Genomic DNA, 23,381 nt, shown 5'->3' with positions numbered 1-23,381 from the left:
GAAAGCAAAACTGAAGGTATACGGGTTGAAACGGAATTACAAACAAGGCAGTTATGGCAACAGATGGGGAAGTCACAACAAGATGAAAATGAGACAGATGGGAAAGCGGTGGAACAGGTTAATAGCTTCAAGTATCTTGGACGGGTGGTTGAGGAGAAGGGAAGTTTAAATGAGGAGGTCAATGGTAGAATCATAGGCGGTACAGCTAACTAGCATAGTGTCACTGGTAGTGCATGACAGAAGAATGACAATGCAGCTGAAAAGAAAAGTATACAAAATGGTGTGTGAATAGTATTCCTGTAGCACTGCTCCAACCTCTGCATGAAAGGTATTCCTGCAGTGCTATACATAATAGGTGGTCATGCAGCACGGTACTAACATCTGTATTAAAGGCATTCCTGCAGCATTGCACTAAAATCTTCGAAAGGTAAACCTGAAGCACTGTGCTAAAATCAGCATGAAAGGTTATCCTGTGGCACTGTGATAGCATCTACTTGGAATGTGCTCCTGCAGCATTGTGCTATCTACATGAAAGATTTTCTTGCAACACTGTGCTCATGCAGGAAATGCGTTCATGCAGCAATACGTTAACATCTCCTTGAAAGGTATTCTGGCAGCACTGAGCTAAGATCTGTCTTCTCCTTCTTCTTCTTTCAGCTTTTCCCAGTTAGGGGTCACCATAGCAGATCACCTGTCCACTCATGACTGGCAGTGGAGTTTTACAGTGTCGAGTTGCCAGCCCGGTGCCCAACCTTCCACAGAAGGCACACGCACGCACTCATGCCTAGGGCCAATTTAGAGTGTCCAATCCACCTAAAGCATGTCTTTGGGATGTGGGAGGAAACAGGAGCACCCGGAGGAAACCCACGCGACCACAGAGAGGACATGCAGACTCCGCACAGATAAGATCTGTAATGAAGGGTATTATTGCAGCACTGTGATGGTATCTGCATAAAAGTGTTCTTGTAGCACTGTGTCAGCCTTTGCTTGAAATGCACTCTTTCAAAACTGTACTTACATTTGCTTGAAAGGTGCTCCTGCAAAATGTGCTAAAGCGTCACAATTTCAACTACCTTATAGCTTTTGATAGCAAGAGCCGTGGTATTCACAAAGCTCTTTTCCCTCAACAGCATATTCAGGCTAAAATAACAAAAATACAAATGTTCATCTTAGACACAAATGTTCATCTCAAAATCTTTCCTTCAACAGAATGTGGTAACTTGTCAGTAAACTCTGGTAGAAATGGATGGGATTTACAAATCCCACATACAAATGTTAAAATTCAACACAAAGGCAAAAGAGCTATGTACTGTTCTTAAAGAGTACTACAGGCAATGGCATTTGTTGAGTAATCCTTGGATTCACTGTAACAAATTGGACATTTTCTGGAAAATTCTAAGAATGATGGGCACTTTTCTGATTCAGTGTGAACAACTGAATCACATTTCATTAAAAAAATAACTCAAGAGCCTCAATATTCAGCTAGTTTTTTGTTGTGTGCAGACCTATCTCTTGCACTGTTATGAAGACAGAGGTTGTGGACACAACACAGTTTAGAAGTCTCTGGAATGCTGCATCACAATCCAAGTGCTGCTATAATCACATAATATGTACTAATGCTTTCATTCCACTGCAAACTAGATGTGTGCCCTAAATAAAGTATTCATCTTAGTTTCATCTTGTCTGGGACAAATGGTGCAGAATTAGGGGTCATGTGAAGAAAAATGTGCTAAACTTTAAGGACATTAGTATGTGGAACGAATGTCAGTATCAGCTGTTGTAGATTGAGTGCAAGCCTAATTAACAAAATCCATCTTTGAATCCATACCTTGCATCATTTCTAATATACTGTGGTCAGAAATTCTAGAAAATTCAGCCCCTTGAAGCAATACACATTTTCTAGAACTGCAAAACTGGAAAATTATCTTAAACAAAATATTTCAATCTTTTGAGAATTTTCTATTGGGGCAATTATTTTTGAGTCTTAGTCTTTCATTGCTTACGGCATTTATTTTCAACTTCATTATCACTGAAAGATACTTTGAGAACATTGCATAAATGTCATAGACTTTCACCCCAGTGCAAAATTCCTGAAAGTTTTTTCTTTTGTTAATGGTTGACAAGCACATAGCTACTATACAATGATATGACAAACTTTAACATGTTAGCATGAGAGTCTGTGGGAATTTTACTAAATTGCAATGACTACTGTACATTTGAAAAGTCTGAATCACCAAGAGACATGCTATACACAATACCATCCTCAAAAGGTGTATTCTTTAGACAGTAGCAAATATAGTCTAAATATATACATACAGACATATACTTTCACAGTGCAACAGTGTACATTTCTTATCCCATCACTGATTCTTAGTAAACTGTATCACCATGTTGTACAATGTAACATCACACTGAAAAGGAAAGGCAGTGATTATAGCTTATACAGGAGTTCCTCTTCTTTGGAAAGTTTTACACCAGACAATAAGCTGTTTAATTGTTTTGAATACATATTTTGGAACTATTGAATGCCCTACATCACAGACAGCATTTACCATTTAAGATAACAGATGTTAATCATACCATCAAAAGTTATCTGTCAAGTTGCTGATTTACATCTTGAGATGCTGCTAACAGTCTGACAGAATGTGTGTGTGCCTGATGCAGGCAAGTATTTAAACTCTGTTCCTGATTTATGCTCACACTGAGGACTGTAAATGATCCTTGACTCCACCAGCTCACCCCTCTGTAATCACTTTTCTGAGTTTTTTATCTCTTTTCTCCACAGTTACTAGTCGTTTTTCAGTACTTGAACTTCTAGTATTGGTTTGCCTCCTTCCATCTGTCAGTTTCTCCCTAATGTTTACTACTGCTGGCCACCTTGAATTATATTTTAAATGCTCATCAGAAATGCAGCATTGGTGTTTATAAAGCTACCAATCTCTGTGCACAACTCCAAACGTTGGCTTTTCTGAACCATTATATCCTAGTGCCGCCTGCTGTCTTCCCTTTCTACACAAGTCTTTCAGTTTCCTACTTGCTTTCTAAACCTTAAGCAGTTTTGAGGTTTAAAGTAAGATATGTACTTAGTAAGGCATTCTAAGACACATCACCACATGCTAAATGTAGACAGTGTGTTAGAGCTTTCTACTGTCTATCTACACTTACTTTCTCTGTATGGTATGTGAGGTTTGCTTACATGCAGGTAAGGGTGTGGTTGGTTGTTTACTAATGCAACAACTAACAACTTTTGGATGTTCCAAAGGTTTCAGCATTAGGGATTGGAGTATGTGTGTGTTTGCACTTGCACGCATGTGTGTGTGTGTGTGTGTGTGTGTGTGTGTGTGTGTGTGTGTGTGTGTGTGTGTGTGTGTGTGTGCGTGTGTGCGTGTGTATGTGTGTGTGTGTGTGTGTGTGTGTGTGTGTGTGTGTGTGTGTGTGTGTGTGTGTGTGTGTGTGTGTGTGTGTGTGTGTGTGTCTGCTCGCATTTGGGATTCAGGTTAAGATTAGAGTAAGAGCTAAGTAAAAGGACAGATGTAGTATTGTCACTTGTGGTTATGTGATGAGTTTGTATATGAGTATCTTGTGTAATGGTAGTGCTAAGGAAATGGATTTTCATAAAGTGCTGTGTATTGTTGGGGTCAGGAGCAGTGGCAGGGTTACGGTTAGTACACAGGTAAGGTGGCACTTATTAGCTAAAAGGTTTTTGTAAGGTACTGTGTAGGGCTGGGGTTAGGGGCAGCAGCAGAATTAAAGTTAGGTTTGGCACATATGAGCAAGGTAGTACCTGTCTGCTTACATAAGTAAGGTAGTACCTCTGTGCTAACTCTAACCCTGACAATGTCCTTCACCCCAGTTCTACAAAGTATCTTCTGAAAAGTCTTTTCCCAAACAGTATCACTGTTCACATAAAGTATGTCTGACGGTACTATTAGTATTTAGATTTTCTTTTGTTTTGTTTTTTAGCAATCATAAAAAAGAAAGTGTTTGCTTTTCTTTTTCTGATCATTGTAGGTTCATTAGTTTGTGATTTCGGTATACATTAGTTTCTGTTTTTTGACAATGTTTTGTGAATCTGCAATACCATGTACTTAAGCAAATTATGGAAATAGATGTGTGTTAGCACACTGTATGTAGTTTATGAATAGAGCACCAACTTTCCATAGTGCAAGCTCCATACCTCAACAGCAATGAGGTACACAAACAATGAGGATAGATGAGCAACATAGCTTGTAATGATGGAAGTCAGTCAGGAATTCTACCTTTATAAAGCTGCAGACATCTCTCAGGATAGTATCTCTTGGGGTTCACTGCAGTGTGCTTTGTTATATGTTCATTACATTAAACATTTTGAAAGTAACCTTTGTTAATTAAAGATGAAAACAATGCACTATTTAAACACGTCAATATGAATCCTGACCACTCCTTCCTTTTCGGTATTTTATGCGGTAGCATTATCACCTCACAGTAAGACGCTGTCCGGTTCGGTTCTCAGCTAGAGCGTCTTCTGCGTGGAGACATGCGTGAATGGGCGTACCTTCGTTGAAGGTTGTGCATCAGGGCTGGTAACTCGGCATGTAAAAATCCACTACCAATCATTAGCGGACCGGAGTTCCGCTGTGGCGACCCCTAACCGGGAAAAGCCGAAAGACACAACAGTCAGTAAAGACATCTGGGGGGGGTGACTGGACTAATAAATTGCTTAGAGCTGAAGCAAGATGGCAGTTTAGATTGAACGCTACTGTAGCCCCAGGAATCAACAACCATATTAGTATAAAACCTGAATTAAAGTATAGGGCATCCAGACTTTAACTTTTTCTGGTTTTGCCTCTAACAAACCATTCTTTTAATTCTTTTAATCACACTGTTTGTTTGCAGTATTATTTATTGTGACACAAGCTTTGTTTACTAAATGGATCTGTTAGTATTAAAATTTAAATTAGTTTGTTTATTAGTAAAAGTTTTTATGTCAAACAGGCCTTTCCACTTTAAGAACTTGTTCACTGCAATTAATGGGGATTAGTGCAAGTATAAAAGTGTAGAATTTCAATTATTATTGTTCTGACGAAGTCTTATGACGAAAGAGCTTGACCTTTTTATCTGGAGTACATTTTATTGCGGCTTTGTGCCTTTGTGACTTTTTGTTATTGGGTACTTTACACATTAAAAGTTGGATTTTATATCTGGTCGTAGGATTATTGACTACAGAGTGGTATATTTTTATCTTATTGGTGGCGTTTTACCGTTCTAACACCTTTTTTCGTTTTCCATGTTGTATCACTGACCTTTCATCAATTCCCAAATATTTAGACACCTTCTTCTTCAAGTTCCTTTATATCCCATTCCCGTCTCAGGTTGATATTTTCTTGGTGCTGCAGCTTTCCTGATATAAATGTTACTCTTACATATTTATCAAGACAAGATGTTCTTATATCATCTGAGGAAGTTTTAACCATTTGTAGTTTTGCTTTACGGTGGTTGTCTGAGCTATACAATTGTAAATCATTCTCAAGAAGTTGATGACATATCTTTAGATAAAGCTGGATTCTGGAAGTTACACTGTGGCAATAGCTTATATTCTATTAAGTAAGCAACTTAATGGCTAAAGGCAATGCAAAAACAGTAGTGGTAAGAAAGAATATCCCCCTTTGGATGTTTACGTTTAGGATAAGAATGTTCCCAGTATCATGACTCATTTGTAAGCTGGTTTGCTCTGTTTCATAGTCACCACTATGTAATTCATCAATGTATGGCATATTTTATCCATCTGAAAGCATTCTATAACCCAAAAAAGGTGGACTGCTGTTAAATGCGTTTGTGTAATCTATCCATGCACTACTTGGGTTCTGTCCCTTTTTACAGCTCTCTATTAAAGCTTTAATAACAGATGATCCTTTGCTCCAAATCATTTTCTTTTGTGCCTTTTTGTTCTATTGCTATTAATAAAATTGCCTGTTTCATTGGCTTATATAAAAGGGTTTGGCTGGCATTTGAATCCATCTGAGGAAGTTTTCAAATACGAAGATGAAAGCACTCATCATATGATACTGTCTTGGTACTTTTCGATTTTTTTGAGGATTTTTTTCTGGATACCTTACTGTCTTCTTCCCACATGGTGTGACTGTTAATGGGCTGTTGGTGGTGTGACTGTGGTCCATTCTGGTATCAGGTATGAACTGAATAGATTTTGGACTACTGGAAATCCTAAGAGGGCCTGATTTAACTGTTTATGGTCTTATAATACTATTGGACTGCCTCTAAGCATATTATTTATCCCTTTGTGGAATTACACTGCTCATTTTGTTTTTATTTATCCCCTTGGTGGACCTGTTGTTTTTACATAGTTTGTTTTTGGTCTTCCACTGTTATTATTAGTGCTTTATGGCTTCAAGATTGCCTACAGGGGATAGAACTGTGAGTTTTACTGATGCTGATTTTATACAATTAAGCCAAACAGTGGGAAATTTAACTCTGCTAGTACATCAATTAACCCAACGGTTGTACAGCATTTTTTCAAACCAACAGCCACAGCAATTACAGTTAAGCCAGCATTGAGGAACAGAACCCCTTTCTTAACAGACCACCCCTGACCAGAACTAACTACCCGGTTAATGAATTTAGCTTTGGGGAACAATTCTGCTCATACACACAACCGTGAGGATTCCCATTCCACTTCTCTTAATTGGCCAGAGTTAAGACTGGTTAAATATGTCTATTGGTCTTGATACTAACGTGACTATACCTTCTCGATAAGTTGATGGAATTTGACTGCCACTTGTTGAAAATTAAAAAATTCCAACTGGACAACATCTATTTTTTAGTGTATATAAAAGAAAACCTAGTGCCAAAAGGGCTAAGAATGTGGCATTATCCTACTGGACTAATCGCAAATTCTAAACTGTATTTGGACCTCACATTCATGTTTAACACGCATGAATGTGAATATATGGAGTTGTTCGTGAAACATAACCAGCAACAAATCGAGGCTCTTATGGTTCAAACATCTAACCTGGATGCAGGTATAAAAAGGGATTTGCACTTTGAGATGTTCAGATCCAATTACTACCAGATCTTTCATAGTATTGCCAAGCAGGTGAAAATAATGAGAGAACATAAGATCACAAAGTTGAATCGTGATAGGAGGGATTATACTAATAATGAGGCTTACACTCTGCCTCCTTTATCCCAGGAGTGAATTTCAAAACCCATTACTTCTAATTTGGATATTAATGAAGTCCAGGAAGACCAAGTGGAAGAGGAGATTTTTTTAGAGGAGGAGGACATTCCTGCCATAAGGAGATCCAACAGAATATTCCCAACCAATGGCAGCAGCAGAATTGGGGCAAGAACTCCTGGACAGGGAGAACGAAAGGGTGGAAGACCCAGAACAGAGGTAAGCTCCAACAATGGTGAATACTACAGCTCTAAATCACCCCAATAATGGGAATGAAATTAATGTACAATTCACCTTTCCTCCCTGTGTTATTGTACAGAATTCTACAGCTGATTTTTCCATATATAATTATTCCAAACATGAGGTGGATGTGACCTGTTGTGACTTATTCTCAAGAGGTTTGACCTTCATGCCTAAAAAATGGGCAGATCTAGCCACACTTTTGAGTGAACTAAAACTTTTGATTAGGAAGTTAAACTTCAATATTTTGTTTCAGAATGTTAACACAGTTATGGATCCTTTACATGCCCTGAGTACTTATAACCTCCCAATTCATCTTGTTCTACAAGTCTACGAACACTTATGTGAAATGAATATAAAGGAAATTTTAAATAACAACACAAGAGAAAAAGATGCTGACAATCTTACTACTACTGAAAAAAGAACACTACGGGAGTTACGTAATAACTCTAAAATTAGAATTATAAAACTGGGTAAAGGGGGAGGGCTCACTATTATGGAAAATGATTATATAAGCAAAATGGAAGAGGCTCTTCCGAATGATCCATACAACAGGTCTGCTTTCACTCACCGAAATAAAACTTCACAGATTCCTAGTTGCCTGACTTCACCAAAATGGTTTTAAACTGAAAGCATGGATTGTTGAAATCATTTCCCTGTGAAAGGAGCCACTTGGCCACCACAGGAAAAAACTCAATGGTCCAAAACTAAACCCACCCAAGTGGGGGTTTTGCCCCTCACACTTAAATATACCAACTCTGAGATCACACTACACTGGAGAAAGGGCAGAGTTCACCCTGGTGGCCAGGTGGTTCCTTTCACAGGGAAAAGATTTCAGCAGTCCTTGCTTTCACTTCAAAGCCATTCTGGTGAAGTGGAGTCGATCAACTAGGAATCAGTGAAGTGTTATTTCAGTGAGTCAAAGTAGACCCCCATACAACATATCTTCTATCAATTAATTAAACACAGCATATTGTAGAATACATTCAGTGTTGAATGACTTACTAATAGATAATCAAATCTCTAATAATTACAATTATTTAAATGTGAGTAACCCAAGTACACCCACAATTTTTGGAGTCCCAAAACTAAATAAGAACATTTTACAATCCTATTTTAGGTTAATAGTGGATGCAAGGGGATCTATCACACACACACTAGCAAAGTATTTAGACATCAAATTAAAAAAAACTGGCCCAAAATGTAGTTCATGTATATCTGGACTCTTGGGATTTTCTACAAAAAGTTGGTAGCATCCCATTTAATCCTAGCACCTTATAAAGATTGATGTGAATGACTTGTACTCTTCCATTCCGCACCGCCAAGGAGTTGAATGTTTCACTGAAGTTCTAAATGAGAACAATGTAGTACAGAATGACACTGACGACTATGAAATTTTATTGGAACTGGTGCTGAAGAAGAATTTTGTTATTTTTGGGAAACAGATACACCTACAAGTCCAAGGTGTGGCTATGGGCTCAGCATGTGGTGCCCTATTTGCTAACATCGTTATGATTGAATGGGAGAAGAAATTTTGTTTAACTCCCATTTTTTCAACAGACATAAATTTTACACAAGATACCTGGACAACATCTTTATATTATGGGAAGGAGACAAACATTTGATCCTAAATTGTATTGAATATATCAACCATACTACTAATATTTTGAAGTTTACAGCACAAGTACATGACACCAAAATTGTATATTTGGATGTGCTGCTGATAAAAGACATGAAAAAACAGTGCTTTATATCAAGGATACATAGAAAGTCAAAATGTTCCAACAGTTTTCTCCACTTTCCCAGTGGACATCCCATGCCACAGAAAAAAGCGGTGGTCAAAGGCCAATTTGTCTGGGCAGCATGAATGGTGTTGGATGATTGTGACTTTTGGGATGAGTATGAACTCTTGAACATGTTCCTAAAACATGGGTATCCAAGTGGGTTTATTAGTAATATCATGATGGAAGTAATCAATAAGAGGGAAACCAAGCATTTTGTTGCTATTCTGAACAATCCTACCCATAATGAAGGAGTAATTAGATCTGGAAATTAAAAAGAATATAATAATTCCCTTATTATGACCTTCTCAGATGATAGTCCTTCCATTATGCGTATTATCAGGAATAATTGGTTTATAATTAGCCAGGATTGTGGAATTCAGGGTTTGATGCCTACTTCCTCAAAAATCACCTTCCAGAAGAATACTAATTTAACAGCTTTATTGAAGATGAGAGTAAGGATAGAAAATAAAACTAATGGGATGTTTAAGCATGGACATTGCACTTAATGCAGATTCATCATGTAAATTCAGGAATGTAACTTGAATGTTTATACTTTAAAGGTAAAGGGATGTCACAAATTGCAATTCTACCAAAGTAGTTTATTGTGGGTTATGTGCTGTTTGTTCCAGTTTTTATATTGGGAAAACAGAGAGAAGTTCTGGTATCTTATATAACAGTAATAATACATAATCTCTTTCTTACCCTCAGCATTCCACTTCATTGTTCCTATGCCGCCTGCTTGGCCTATTATTTATTTATTGTTTAGTTTTGTTTGTGCATTGCTTCTTCCTTCTACCACAGGGGGCCACCTGATTCAGTATGAATATTTCCCTGTTCTAAGGATTCTAGTCTGTCTTTCGTTCCAGTCTTAACACCAGTGTCTATGCCAGGAGTGGGCACTTTTTTATTCTGGGACCTGTGCAACTGCACATTTTGACCAACCTTTCTCTGTTATGTATAAAATGCAATCTATATACGAATGGCATTTTGGTGAGATTTTGTTAAAGAAAGGGCTTGAGAATGAATTCAGTTTCAGCAACGCTACTCTGCTTCTCTCTCCATTCAGACACTGGGTCACTGTTTTATATACAATAGAAGATCATGCCAGAGATGGGAAAAGCAGCAGAGCTGTCCCTCCGGGTGTCTTATTAATTTATGGATGGATGTTCAAGTGTTTAGCTTAGGTATTTGTGAAACCATATGTTTTGTTTTGTGTCGGGTATCAAGGAGAGCTGGGTGTTCTCCCTTAACAACTTGAAATATTAGTTATAAATCACCATGTAGAGTCCATAACACACAGAGTACAGCTCTAGAGCTTTAAGCCTGTCTTGGTAGTCATGGATCTTTAATCCAGTGAAATTCTTAGTTAGAAACTTCTGGGATCTTTCTAGTTGTGGAACATGTTTGGGCAGCTACATATTCATTATAGTCTCCATAAGTGGTCTGATCAGGGTAGAGTATAGAGGAATGATAACTTTTTTTGACCTATATGGGATGCCTTAAGTTATTAACTGGGCTAGTTAAAAGGATTCCCGACTACCATTGTTATATGGTGGTGAAAGGACAGGGAGTTGTCTACAAAGCTACTAAGATCTCGGACAACTTTATCGGCCTGCAGTAAGGTGCTAAATGCAGCAAGATGCCACTGAGATTTGTTTACCAAAGGTGACAATGCTAAACTTCTTTACATTCAATTTTATTATATTTCTAATACACTTAACCCTTACTGTAGTAACAGAGTATCAGAAGCTGAGCAAATGACATCAACTTACAGTCATCAGCAAATATGGTTAGTGAATTGGAGACCCAAGAAGTAAATGCCAAACAGAATGGTTTGCAGAACATAGCCATGAGAAATGCCACTAGTCACATTATTTTTTTTGCTTTCTGCTACATTAACTATATGGATTTTATCTGTCAGACAGTCTGATATCCATTTTACAACATAACAGTTAAATGTAGACTTTTAACTATATTTATAATTCCATTGTAGGGAATGGTGCCAAAGGCCTTGACAGATGGACAGATCTAGGTACACCAGCTTCAGTGACTCTCATGAAGAAATTTATTAAATTATGTAAACCTAATCTCTCTTTAAATAAAGCCATATTGTTGCAGGTCAAGAAAAAAATCATTTTATATTAGAACTTATGACATTAGGCTGATAGGTTTATAATTCCTGGGATCTGAAGTGGCATCCCCTTTATGGAGGGTCGTAACAATTGCGATTTTCTATACATCAGGAGCATACTCTGTGGTTAAGCTTAATTTGAATAATTTTAGGAGGGGTTCAGAGACGGTGTATTTAGTGCTGTTTACAAAGCAGCCAGACATATTGTTTGGGGCACATAGTGGTGGTATGTTTAGCTTTAAAGAGTGTAGGTAGCTCTTGATCCATGAGAACCTTGAGTGGGGAAAGGGTCTCAGGAATTAATAGTACTTCAGCGATTGTTCCCGTTTTGAAGATGGCAGTAAATTCTTCTGCAAGCATGTTAACAATATCTTTAGATTAGACTGAGTAATACCATTTTTAACTAATTCAGATGATTGGTGAGAGTTATGTCTTGATTGTCCTATGTAGTTAATAAAAGGATCTATGATTATCTTGGGCTTTGGGTGTTAATTTTAGTTCATATTCCACTTTGATCTTCCTTATGGTAACTTTTCCATTTTTGCTGACCATTTCAATAGTCTTTGCTATGGGTAGAGTTTGTATAAATATATATGGCCCATAACTAATCAGAGAGAGAGAGGGAAGGTTTATTAATGCTGACATTCCACCAAGGTGTTTTATTCTTATATTCCCCAAATATAATTGTCTCCAACTGCTACCATTTGTTTTATGTTATTTGTCAGACAGGAGTATAATTCATTGTATAAGTGAAAGCTGAGGCAACATGGAGGCTGCAAATCTTGCAGATGAACAGATGGTCCAGTGGTGCAGCGGTTGCATTGTCACCTCATAGCAAGAGATTCTCCAGTTCAATTCTCAGCTGGGGTGCCTTCTGTGCGGAGTCTGCATGTCCTCCCTGCATCCATGTGGGTTTCCTCCAGGTGCTCTGGTTTCCTCCCATGTTACAAAGATATGCATCTGGAGCGTTTCTCCCCGGGTCTCCGCTGAAAATTGGCTTCATCCCAAGTCAGACTTTCCGTGAACAAATAAATGAAATTTGAGACCTCATCACACACGGTTACTTATTTGTATTCAGATTTGACTAGAAATAAGGATACTATAGGAGAAGTGCATACAGGTGTGATGTTAGTGATTAAAAATATATTGACCCCCAAGTGGGCTTGTTAACTATATGTACAAGGCAGTTAGCATTTACTCTATCTAGGAATCTTTGGGCATACACACCCTATATGGTATAGCTGCTCAATTTAATCAATTGATAGTTGAAAACACCAATCAAGATTTAAAAGTCATTTGCGGTCTTTCAGGGAGATGGAAGGTGACTTATCATAGGTTATGAATTGGTAATTTGTCTTGTTCAGGGTAACTTGGAAGTTCCGTAAATTCTGTTTCAAGCTCCTGGGGAATATTTCTAGAGCTAATTGGGTCTGAAAGTGTGATAGTTACTGAAACCCAGTAAGGAGTGAGTGATGTCTGTACACTGAAATAGAGTCTCTGGTAAGTATACAAATATATACATAAAATACATACATAAATATGTTCAAGTTGGAGAGATCCTCAAGATCTGGCAACTTATTGTTAAGACTTATGGCACTGAGCAGAGCACACTTGAGGTAATCCAGAATGGAATTTACTGCAAGCATTTATGTTGGAATGTTTAAAAGGTAGACTTTGTCTAAAAAATGGCATTGTGGGGTCAGAATCTGCTTTAACCAGTATGAAGCATCCATGGAATGAAAGGTGCAGTTGAGCTGTCAGCTATCTTGTCCTAAGCTGACAGAAATTGAGCCCACCTAAAATGACATCAACTACTTAGCTAATTGTTAAAACTAGTTTTCTTTGTATGTGGGCATCATTCTGGATGAGGGCAGAATTCCATTCAGGATCAGAGTATTAACTGCATTTGACACATGCATAATGATCTCCAGCATTTCTCTCTGGATGTCCATCTGGGTTGAGCTTTTCAGGCCATTAGCATCTACATGCACCACAACCAGGTTGTAATCAAATATGTTTTGTTTGAAAGACTGTAGAGTCCCTTTTATGTCAAGAATCCTTGCACTGTTAAGGCAGCTGTAACTCTAGTTTGCCCTGCCTAATGATTGCAGAGCCAGTATGCCTGATGATGCAGTCAGCAATTACTATAATATTTTAACTTGAACATGCAAACATTGTGGCAATAGAAGGTTTGAAATCTGCAGCGTATTGAGTCACCAATTTATACAAGTATGGTGGAGTTGTGTTAGTGGATTTTGGCCAAAGCTGTTTCACCATGATTCTTCAAAGCTTGAGGAATCTTGTTTTTCTAACAACTTCAGAGTATGTTTGTTTAATGTGATCATTATGACATATGGGTAAGGTTATGTGCTGCTTACAGACCATATGTGTAGGGATGAGGGCGGCCTTCACTATACAAATAATTACACCTTTGGAAAATCATGTCATGTTGGTCCAGTAGTTGATGGTTGCCAGTGAGCATTAGACAATTCCTACACTGTCTCTGAACAGAAATTGCAAAGAAGAAGGCAATAGAAAGGATAGAAGTAGACTTGGCATCCATGTTTGCCAGTGAATTGAATGATCTAAATGACATATTTTAAACAAATTTAGTCAACAAGTAGAGAAGATATGCTGGGGAGATAAACTGTGCTGTGGAGGTGATATACTAGAGGAGCTGAGGATGCACTAACACTAATGCAACTACTTAAACCTACAGGAAAGAAAAATTTGCAATATAGTCTACAGTTACAGTTCAGTGTCGCACACAATTACAGCAGTAATTCATTGATTCAGTATAATGACAGTAGTATGAGGGCTGAATAGGCAGCATAAATTAAACACATTAAGATGAGAGGGTAGTACATAGCTATTACTTGGTATAATACTCGGTTTTGTATAGTAACAATAGAATGAGGGAGGTACAGGTAGAAAATTTCACACATTATACTCTTGAAGCTACCAATAGTATGACTGGAGGTTGGATTGGATGCCACACAATGCGATGTATAAAGCTTGTTTGCCACCAGTACAACAAAGAGTTGTTTGTCAGCTACAACAAAACGCACACTACAAAGACTCAGTAGGGTCAGGTGCCACACAATGATTGCTTCTAGGATTTATCAGTCTAGGTTGCCATATGCTTGGATGTAGCCAAATCGTTTATTTTATTTATTTATTTTTACAAGGAACATCTTTATTAAATTATCATGTGTGACACATACAATCTTATATTTATATAGTGGCACAATCTCAGTTGCAAACATTATACCTTACAAACCATGCCAACCCAACTGGAGTGCAAGCATTATACATCCCATTAAATATATCCAGTCATCGACAGTCAACCACTGCATAGCTCATTCAGATCCTGCCTTCTTTTAAACATCATTCCTCCTCTGCATGTAGTGGTCCCACATTTCCCATTTTTTCCTGTGTAATGTACTCCTACCCTTTTCTAAAGATCCCAGTTCCAGTTGTTTTATCTCTGTTAACTACCTTTGTTACTTCTAGTAAAGTTGGTTTAGACTTTGATTTCCATTTTCTAGTTATTGCTTTTATGGCAGCCATCATAATTAGACTCAGCAAGGCTTTACTATGTCTAGGCAATTCCAACCCTGTATCATAGCTCAAAAAATCAAATCAATAGTTTCTGTCAATAAGTAACCTAAACACAAAGAGAAATGTAGATATCCATAGCTGTTGATAATAGATATGAACTGGTCTGGAAGCAGCAAGGAGCTATTATAAAAAACAAAACAACAACAGCAGCAACATGAGTAAGTGACTTGTAAGTAACAAAAACAGCAAGCAGTGCTGCTGAGCTGTGAGCAACAGAGCCCTCATAAACAAACAGCAGTAGCAGCAAGTGCAGCTTAAAGCCTAGTTGTATTGCCTACAGCAACTTCTAGCAACCATGTAAACTAGGCAATGAGCAGAAATGAATGTAAGGAATGTTAAATAGTTATAAAAACATAAAACAAAACAACTGCACCTATATAGAGCTACGCACCCTACTGCTGTACATAATGCAGCTAGGTCAGATTTAGTGAGAACTGGCCAATCCAGTAATATTGTGTAGCAGGGAAATAATGCATCACACAGCAACACAGCCAAACAGAACATCAAACTTCACTTAAAAGTCATAATAATAACAACTGTAAATTAAACCTGGAGCACTAAAATGTCCAGAAAACCAGCAGTTGCCTACACTCACTAGAAAAAAGTGTCCTAAATAAACAAACTCTGGTAAATTAACAATATTAACAGTAAATTCACTTTAAAAGCAAACATATGGGATTTGAATAAATAATAAAAAAAACAGTTTATTAAATTAATAAAAAGCAGTCCTATAGAGTTTATTTCACCCATGCGTTTCTATACTGCAACTGTAGTACATACTGTCAGTGCTGATCCCCCCCCCCCCTTGGTAATTTCCCCACATTCCTACTTAGTTTTTTCCCTTTGTCACAGACTATGGCCCCTGTCTTGGTTACATGCATAGATGGCTAATTTTGTCCTTCAGTCAACTCTTTATGTCAGATACAAACATATTACTAAATAACCTTCTCTTTCCTAAGAGGCTTTCATCAAAATATAAGGTAGTGTGGCCAGGTACTTTAAAACAGCCGCATTCCTTATTCACAGCTAGGAATTTCAGGCATGTTTCTTCTCTATCTTCCTGTTATGTAATGGGTGTTCTGTAGTCACATGCTCCACTATATATTACTGAAATAACAGGTCCCTTAAAACATTTCATAAGTCATACATATAATGTATAGTGATGATAGTACTTTTACTAATCTATAAATAATACTGGCTGTGTAAAAATTACATAAGTGCTCATGTGCTAATAGCGCACAACACACTTGTTTACTGCCCCTTGCTCTAAATGACTAGTGCTATAACTCCCACTAGCCCACTCCTACTTAATTACATAGCTGTTCCACCACTTGACCTTACTGAACTTCATAGCCCTACCACAGTGCTAATCCTAAAACTCTTATCCAGGCCTTAATCCTAACCCTAACTGTGTCATTCCCCTCCCATTCCCTAACCATAAAGTCCCCAATTGCTCCCTAAACCTAAAACTTAACTCTCGCTCCTTAAGCCTAAAGTCCTTGATCACTCACTCCCTAAACCTAAAACTCCACTTTCTCCCTCCCTAAAGCAAAAGTCCCTTATCATTCCTTAAACATAAAACTATACTCACTCCCTAACACTAAACTCTCTTCCTGCTCCCTAAGTTTAAACTCCCTCAACTACCAAACCCTAAACTCCCTTCCAAATACCTAAACTTGAAGTCCCCAGTTGCTATCTAATCCTAAAACTTCTCATGCAATAAACCTAAATCCCACGCCTAATCAGTACCTGAAATTCTAAACTTTATTCCTACCCCTTCCACTCCCTCCCTGCGTCTGCTGCACTTACCTTGCTCAAATTCAACTACTGCATCTGGGCAAATTGTGTCAGGCCTACTTTCTCCACATTGCTTCCGCACCTCCCCTGAATATGTAGTAGTTCTAGTGTGACCATGCAAGTTACAAGATGCTCAAGTCCCTGGCTCTCAGACACTGGCCTTCAAGGATCTGGGACTCGGGCACTTGTACTAGACCCTGTCCTGTTAGAATTCTACAATAAGTTATTATATCAGATTCCACTTTTCACACTAGTTTAACTGTATTAATTTAATTCACTTCACTATTTTATCTCAACAATATTATGTTGTAAATAATTCCACAATCCATGTCAAAATGCATATTTATTTTCCTAATGTGCATACCTAGTTAAAAACTAAATACAGAAAATTATGATTGGGTGTACAGTCATAAAGAGCTTATTATGCATTCCCAACATGGATGGCAAGCAATTAAACTTGAGAGAAGTTTGGGAGGTGAATTCTGGCATCCATGTTGAGAACACATAATTTCGGTTATGATGTGAGACTTGATCATAATTGTTCGTAGTACATGAAGCTTAACTGCACCATATATGATAAGTTATATAAAAAAGAAGGAAAGAAAGAAAGAAAAAATGTGTAGGAGCATGAAGTGTTTACCAGCTTTTAAAAATTTTGAAAGCTGATAATACACATTAGCTCAGCTAAGCAGAGAGCAAGAAGAAAGGAAGTGCCCCTTTGAAGAACTAACTGCTTTAAAAGTTTTTAGACACTTTGTTCTACCACACTTGATTTTATAAGTGTGGCAAAATGAAGTGTATTACCAACTTGTTAAAGCTAATTTATCTTCTGTCGTTGTTCTTTGCTAACCAACACTGGTGAAAGTAATTCCCCAGCATGAAAACAGATATTAACAGTGCTTAGGGATGCTTAACAAAAAACTCACTAAACACCTTTCTGATGCCAAAAAAGGTGATTAACATGCTTGTATTTCTTTTTTGTTTTTGTTGTGTAATTGTGTTTCTCCATGTAGTACATATGTATTGATGTCTTAGCTTATACTTTTATCTGCATTGCAAATTAAGATACTCATTCACCACAGACTTCTCAGAAATTCTTAGCATAAGGAACACAGCAGTCTGTGATTCTTGCTTTAGTAAACCTCATTATAAGGTTGCGGTTGCTAGCTTAAAATGCATGTATTGCTAAAGCCTGATGATGATCTAAATCTGTGGACAAAATGACTGCTTTGTGGTTCATGCTACTTATTTATTTATGTTGCTTAGAAATGCATACCACTGCTTGGTATAATAATGTGAATGCCTATATCTTAGGTCATAGCCGATAATAGTTTGTCTTAGATTAGATCATTTACACAGTTAAATAAACTAAGGAATGAATATATGTATTTTTGAGAAAGAAAGAAATAAAAAATGTGTTTCAATGAAGAAAAGAGACAAATTAGACCTACCTGAGAGTTGCAGTACAACCTGGAAGGGTCCAGCCAAGGATACTGTTTCCCTTTAATATTTGGTGCCATCAGGTTCAAGTACCAGCCCTGTTGTCTTTCCTTAGGAACCTTCCAGACATCCATCTTATGCAATGGTACTGCATCAAAGCAAGGAAAAGAAATAATTACTCTGGTATGTACTATTCCCACAGGCAAGCACATAAATCATGATACACACACACACAGACACACACACACACACACACACACACACACACACACACACAAGTTGGTGATCTTAACTCCATAACTGAATTTTGTTTTGTATACCATTACTTGATTACCTCATATTTGGTAAATAACTGACCTTTAGATCAGTCACAAATTAATTATAAAGACTAGATCACTGAGTGACTTCTGATATTATCTGTGTATATGTACAAGTACTTCAATCTAGGCTAGCACAGAGAAACTTTATTTTGGTTCACTATTCAGTGGCATTTCATTTTTAAACCTGCTAAAAAGACAGTCACATCCCAAGAACTGTATACATATAACATACTTCAAATACTCCTTTTTAGTACACAGCCTTTACTTCTGTTTAGAGGCTTTTTCAAATTACAACTTGTATTTCTTAACTTTCTTTGTCAAACTTTGATGTTATTCAAAAGTGGGTGAACCTCTGCCTTCATGGTGGCCAGTAAAATGGCTTTAAAGAGTTAAATGGGTCTGGAGTGTTGACTTTTGCCATCTTTGGTTACTTTTGAGTAATTTTGGGTGTTATGGCTGAATACTGATAAAACAACTTTATTTGAAAGCAAGACTGCTAATTTTGGTAAAATGTTTATTCTGAGCCCATGGCACGTCCTTGCCTGTTTAGTGTACTTTATGGCTCTAGATGGCATTTTTCTCCAAAATTCACTCATTTTAAGGAAAAGATATGCTATGTCCTGAATTGTACTGATGAATGATATTACTCGTCTCAAACTAATTATGCAGCTTTATTGCCACATAAAATGACAGTATACCAAGAACACATTTACCATTACAGCTACTTATTCTCAAGTGACTGAAAGGCTAAATGTATTGTAGGCATTCAGTAGTATTAAAGGTACAAGCATACATTTACATATATTAATATATAAGCTCATTAGAAAGCTGTACATAAAATCATTATAATTACATTAACCTTGACTATGTTGTCAGCACTTTTCTCCTTGATTTGTTGAAGGCATTTGCTTCTGACAGTCATTAACTCCTAAGTAAGCTATCTTATAATACTAACCAATGGATCAGCAACCAATGTGAAACCAGAGCTCAGTGCAAGAAAAATACCACCTACTCCCATCTAGCTACTCCTTATGGGTGTTCTCTATGATTCTGTGCTTGGTCCATTTCTAATTTCTCAATTTTTGTGAATGATATGTAAAAAATTAAACTTAAACACATAGTCTTTTAAAGCCTGAATTACTACAATAAAGTACATTTGAGTTTTTAATAACTTTTACATATGTTGCTCTGAAAAAACACTGGTACCTATGTTCTTGTTTTAAACTGAATGCTTTACAAATACCATAGGTCATCAGTTTGTAATTTTTGTTCTCATTTTAATTTCATATTTCCTACCTACCCTGGCTATGTATTGCAGAGGGTAAAGTCCTGACTACAACCCTACACAACCCAAGATCAGTTAGCAGCTTGGGAACCTGGAAGAGCCAGGGAGGGGTAAATGAGAAATGCATGGTGTACATCAGCATACTTATCTGCAAAGGATGGTTGTCGTACCTTCTCCCCTTGTGGTGACTTGGTGCTCAATGAGACCCGGCTCCATGGGTGGAGGGACATGGACAGGTCCACCCATGTCAGTGCATTAGCCCCTATGCAGGAATGTCAAAGAGTGAGCACACCACTATATTAAGGGCACAGGCAGTCCCTCTGCAGTGATGTAGAGCCCATGTCACTACTAGGGGTTGGAGTTAGGCTGCATTTATAAAAATACCCTTACAGCTGCTAGAATAACAGCTCCATGATAGGCTCACACTTCATGGAGAACAAATAGGCTTGGAACAGCTCATGCCACATGAGGAACAAATGGCCCAGTAGATCAAAGGGAGCTGGTGGTCAGTAGGCAACAATGTGCAAAAAAGTAGAATAAAAAAAAATGACACTACCTACTATGACATCTGGCTAATATCCCACTGAACTACCACCAATATGTGACGTCCCCTACTTCCCTGGGTCAGTAACTAAGGAACTTCAATCTTCACTACTAACTCCAATGTGAGACCATCACTTAAACAGGAGTAATATTTCAAAATTTCTCCTAAGAGCACAACATGAACATGCTCTGTCCACCCCTAATGTAATTCCTTATTATGCACTCCAGAGCAATGTGTCCCAGTTTAAGACCTCTGATATACTCACACTTATATAAACTGAATTTCACACATCCAGGTTTTCAGAGTGGCCTGGGAATTATCAAAGCAGGTATAAGCACTCTCAAATCACTAAAGAATACAGTAATTGATCACAATGTAAGATAATAAAAATAGTTAATAATTAGCAAAAAAAATGATTAAAAATATAAAACAGCAATTTCAATAAACAAACAATTCAATCACCAGGAAAATTAAATGTATTAAAGTTCCTTCGTCTTTCAGTCTCTGAAAGTAAACACAGAGCAACTGGAAACATTCCGATGACATAATCAGCAGATCAGCTGACTCTTAGACAGCCTGTATTTAGAATCACCTTCACAAACATGCATAGTTAGTCATGTAACAGAAGAGTGTTCAACTCTTTAAAACATCCTGTACAAACAGAGAATTAATCAACATACAAGAACTTTTTTACAATATCTTAGCTAGTCATGTTGACATATAATACACAGGCTAATCTGAACCAGCACTACTGGGCTACAACTCATACCACACGTTTTGGCCACAGAACACAGACCGAAACACAAAAGGAGGGGGTGTATCCATATTCATCAAGGATACCTACATCTCAATGTTAGTGGTGCAGCATGATACCTCTGAGATCATCCATGTGCAACTAACATCGGGCAAATCTGCAATGCAAATTTTGGCCTGCTACAGATCACCCTTCATGACCCAGGACCACCACTCCACCTTTCTGGAGACACTGGAAAACATGAAGGTCCTACCGAACACCCTGATATTGGGCGATTTCAATTACCCTACCATTCACTGGGAAAACTACTCGAGTACAAATTCCCAGGCCCAGCACTTCCTGGAATTCATCAACTCAAACACCCTGGATAAGCTGGTAAACTCCCCTACCAGAGGTGAAAACATATTGGACCTGATCATCACCAACATGGGCAACAGGTGTTCCACACAGGCGGTCAACCCATCACTGGTTAGATCAGACCATAAACTAATCACTCTGGATGTCCACACCCCACCACCACCCCCAACTAAGCAAACCACAGTAAAAAAAACTTTTCTAAAGCAAACTTCACCTTACTTAAGACAGAGGTGGTAAGTTTCACAGCCCCCACGCTAAAGGATAACGCTGCCCAAGATGCAGAAACCTTTACAAATGCACTCTATGAGCACCTACAAGGATGCAAGGATTGTGCCATCCCTAGCAAAACCAAGACTCACTCCTCTAACAGAAGGAAACCAGTTTGGTGGACCCCTGCAATAAACAGGCTATACAATAGAAGGAGGAAACTAGTTCAGAAAAAAAGCAAATTCCAAGATGGAAAGACATCCCTGATCAGTATCAGTAAGAAACTGAGGTCCCTCATGAAATCATCCAAGGTTAACTTTGAAAGAAAAATAGCCAAGGATTCAAAAGATAACCACAAAGCCTTCTTTAGCTATGTTAAGAATCTAAGTGGCAACTCGCACATATGCACTGAACTAGTGCAAAATAGCACAAAATATACCCCCCCTCACCTCCAAAAGGGTCCACAACAATACTGGAAAAGTGTAGTGTCCCAAAAATCACAGACGCACAGGTGAAAACAGCCCTTTCAAAAGCCAAACACACAGTGTCAGTGGGACCAGATGGTGTTCCAGGCTGTGTCTTGCATGAACTACAGAACGAACTAACCCCCACCTAAACATGCTTTTCAACCTCAGCCTCTCCACAGGCTATGTGCTCAAAGAATGGCGCACAACAACAGTTATTCCTCTCCACAAAGGAGGGGCCACAACTGACCCTGGTAACTATCACCCCATAAGCCTGACTAGCCTGGTCTGCAAGGCTATGGAGTGCATCATCATGGAACAGAGACATTGGGAACCTCCAAACACTTGACCTGACCCAGTTCGGATTTAAGGGCAGATCATGCCTACTAAACCTGGTTGACTTTTTCAACACAGTCACCAAGGCCATAGAGGAGGGAAAGGTGGTTCACACAGCCTATCTTGACCTCGCCAAGGCTTTCGGCACCATTCTCTTCTCAGGTATTACAGAAAAACTCACCAGCCTGAACATAAACCCCTACGTCATGAGATGGGTTGCCAACTGGCTTACAGACAGAACTCACACGGTAAGAATAGCGGGCTCCAGGTTCAACTCTAAACCAGTCACAAGTGGTGTCCCACAAGGCTCGGTCTTGGGACCCCTACTGTTCGCCATATACTTCTCAGAAGTACAGGCAAACACAGGTGGACTATGGCTAACAAAGTTCACCGATGACTGCAAACTGGGAGCCATAATTGACTATCCGGCTGACATGGACATCCTCCAAAAGGGCCTTACTGAGATGGACACCTGGTGTCAATGTCAAGGCCTCAAGCTAAATGCCAAAAAATGCATAGTCATCCCATTTGGGAAAAAAAACACCCACAAATTACCACACAGGTAATAAGAGATCTGGGGACCCAGGTAGATAGTAATTTCTCCTTTGACAATCATATTGCTAAAGTAGTTATGTGGCCCATCTAATTACTAAAGGGTTCGTATCTAGAAATAAAGATGTTATAGTGCCCCTCTACTCGTCACTCATTAGACCCATCATAGAGTACAATGCCTCATTTGGGATGTACCTCAGAAGACACATCCAACAGCTGGAAAGACCACAAAAGTACCTCACCAAGAGGATTACTGACCTCAAACATATGTCCTATGCAGCCCGACGGAAAAAACTCTGGCTGTACTCAGTGGCATATCGCTTACTCAGAGATGATCTCTGCCTGACTTACAAAGCCATGTCCAACTCAGAATTGATG

The 23,381-nt window shown here is 38.3% G+C and overlaps 1 protein-coding gene across 1 annotated transcript in view; it reads right to left on the bottom strand.

The window, feature by feature from the left end:
- Positions 1–23,381, bottom strand: part of LOC122787511 (adenine phosphoribosyltransferase-like) — a 201,018-nt gene that overhangs the window by 75,650 nt on the left and 101,987 nt on the right. Inside the window, exon 2 of the mRNA XM_044054268.1 lies at positions 18,196–18,332. Within this exon, the coding sequence (XP_043910203.1) occupies positions 18,196–18,318 (123 nt within the window). The 5' untranslated portion in view covers positions 18,319–18,332. The remainder of the gene's footprint in view (positions 1–18,195; positions 18,333–23,381) is intronic.

Source organism: Protopterus annectens, chromosome 13.part0 (assembly GCF_019279795.1).
Source record: "Protopterus annectens isolate FY-2018-M chromosome 13.part0, PAN1.0, whole genome shotgun sequence".
NCBI classification, from domain to species: domain Eukaryota; kingdom Metazoa; phylum Chordata; order Ceratodontiformes; family Protopteridae; genus Protopterus; species Protopterus annectens.
This window is presented reverse-complemented; position numbering and strand designations above follow the sequence as displayed.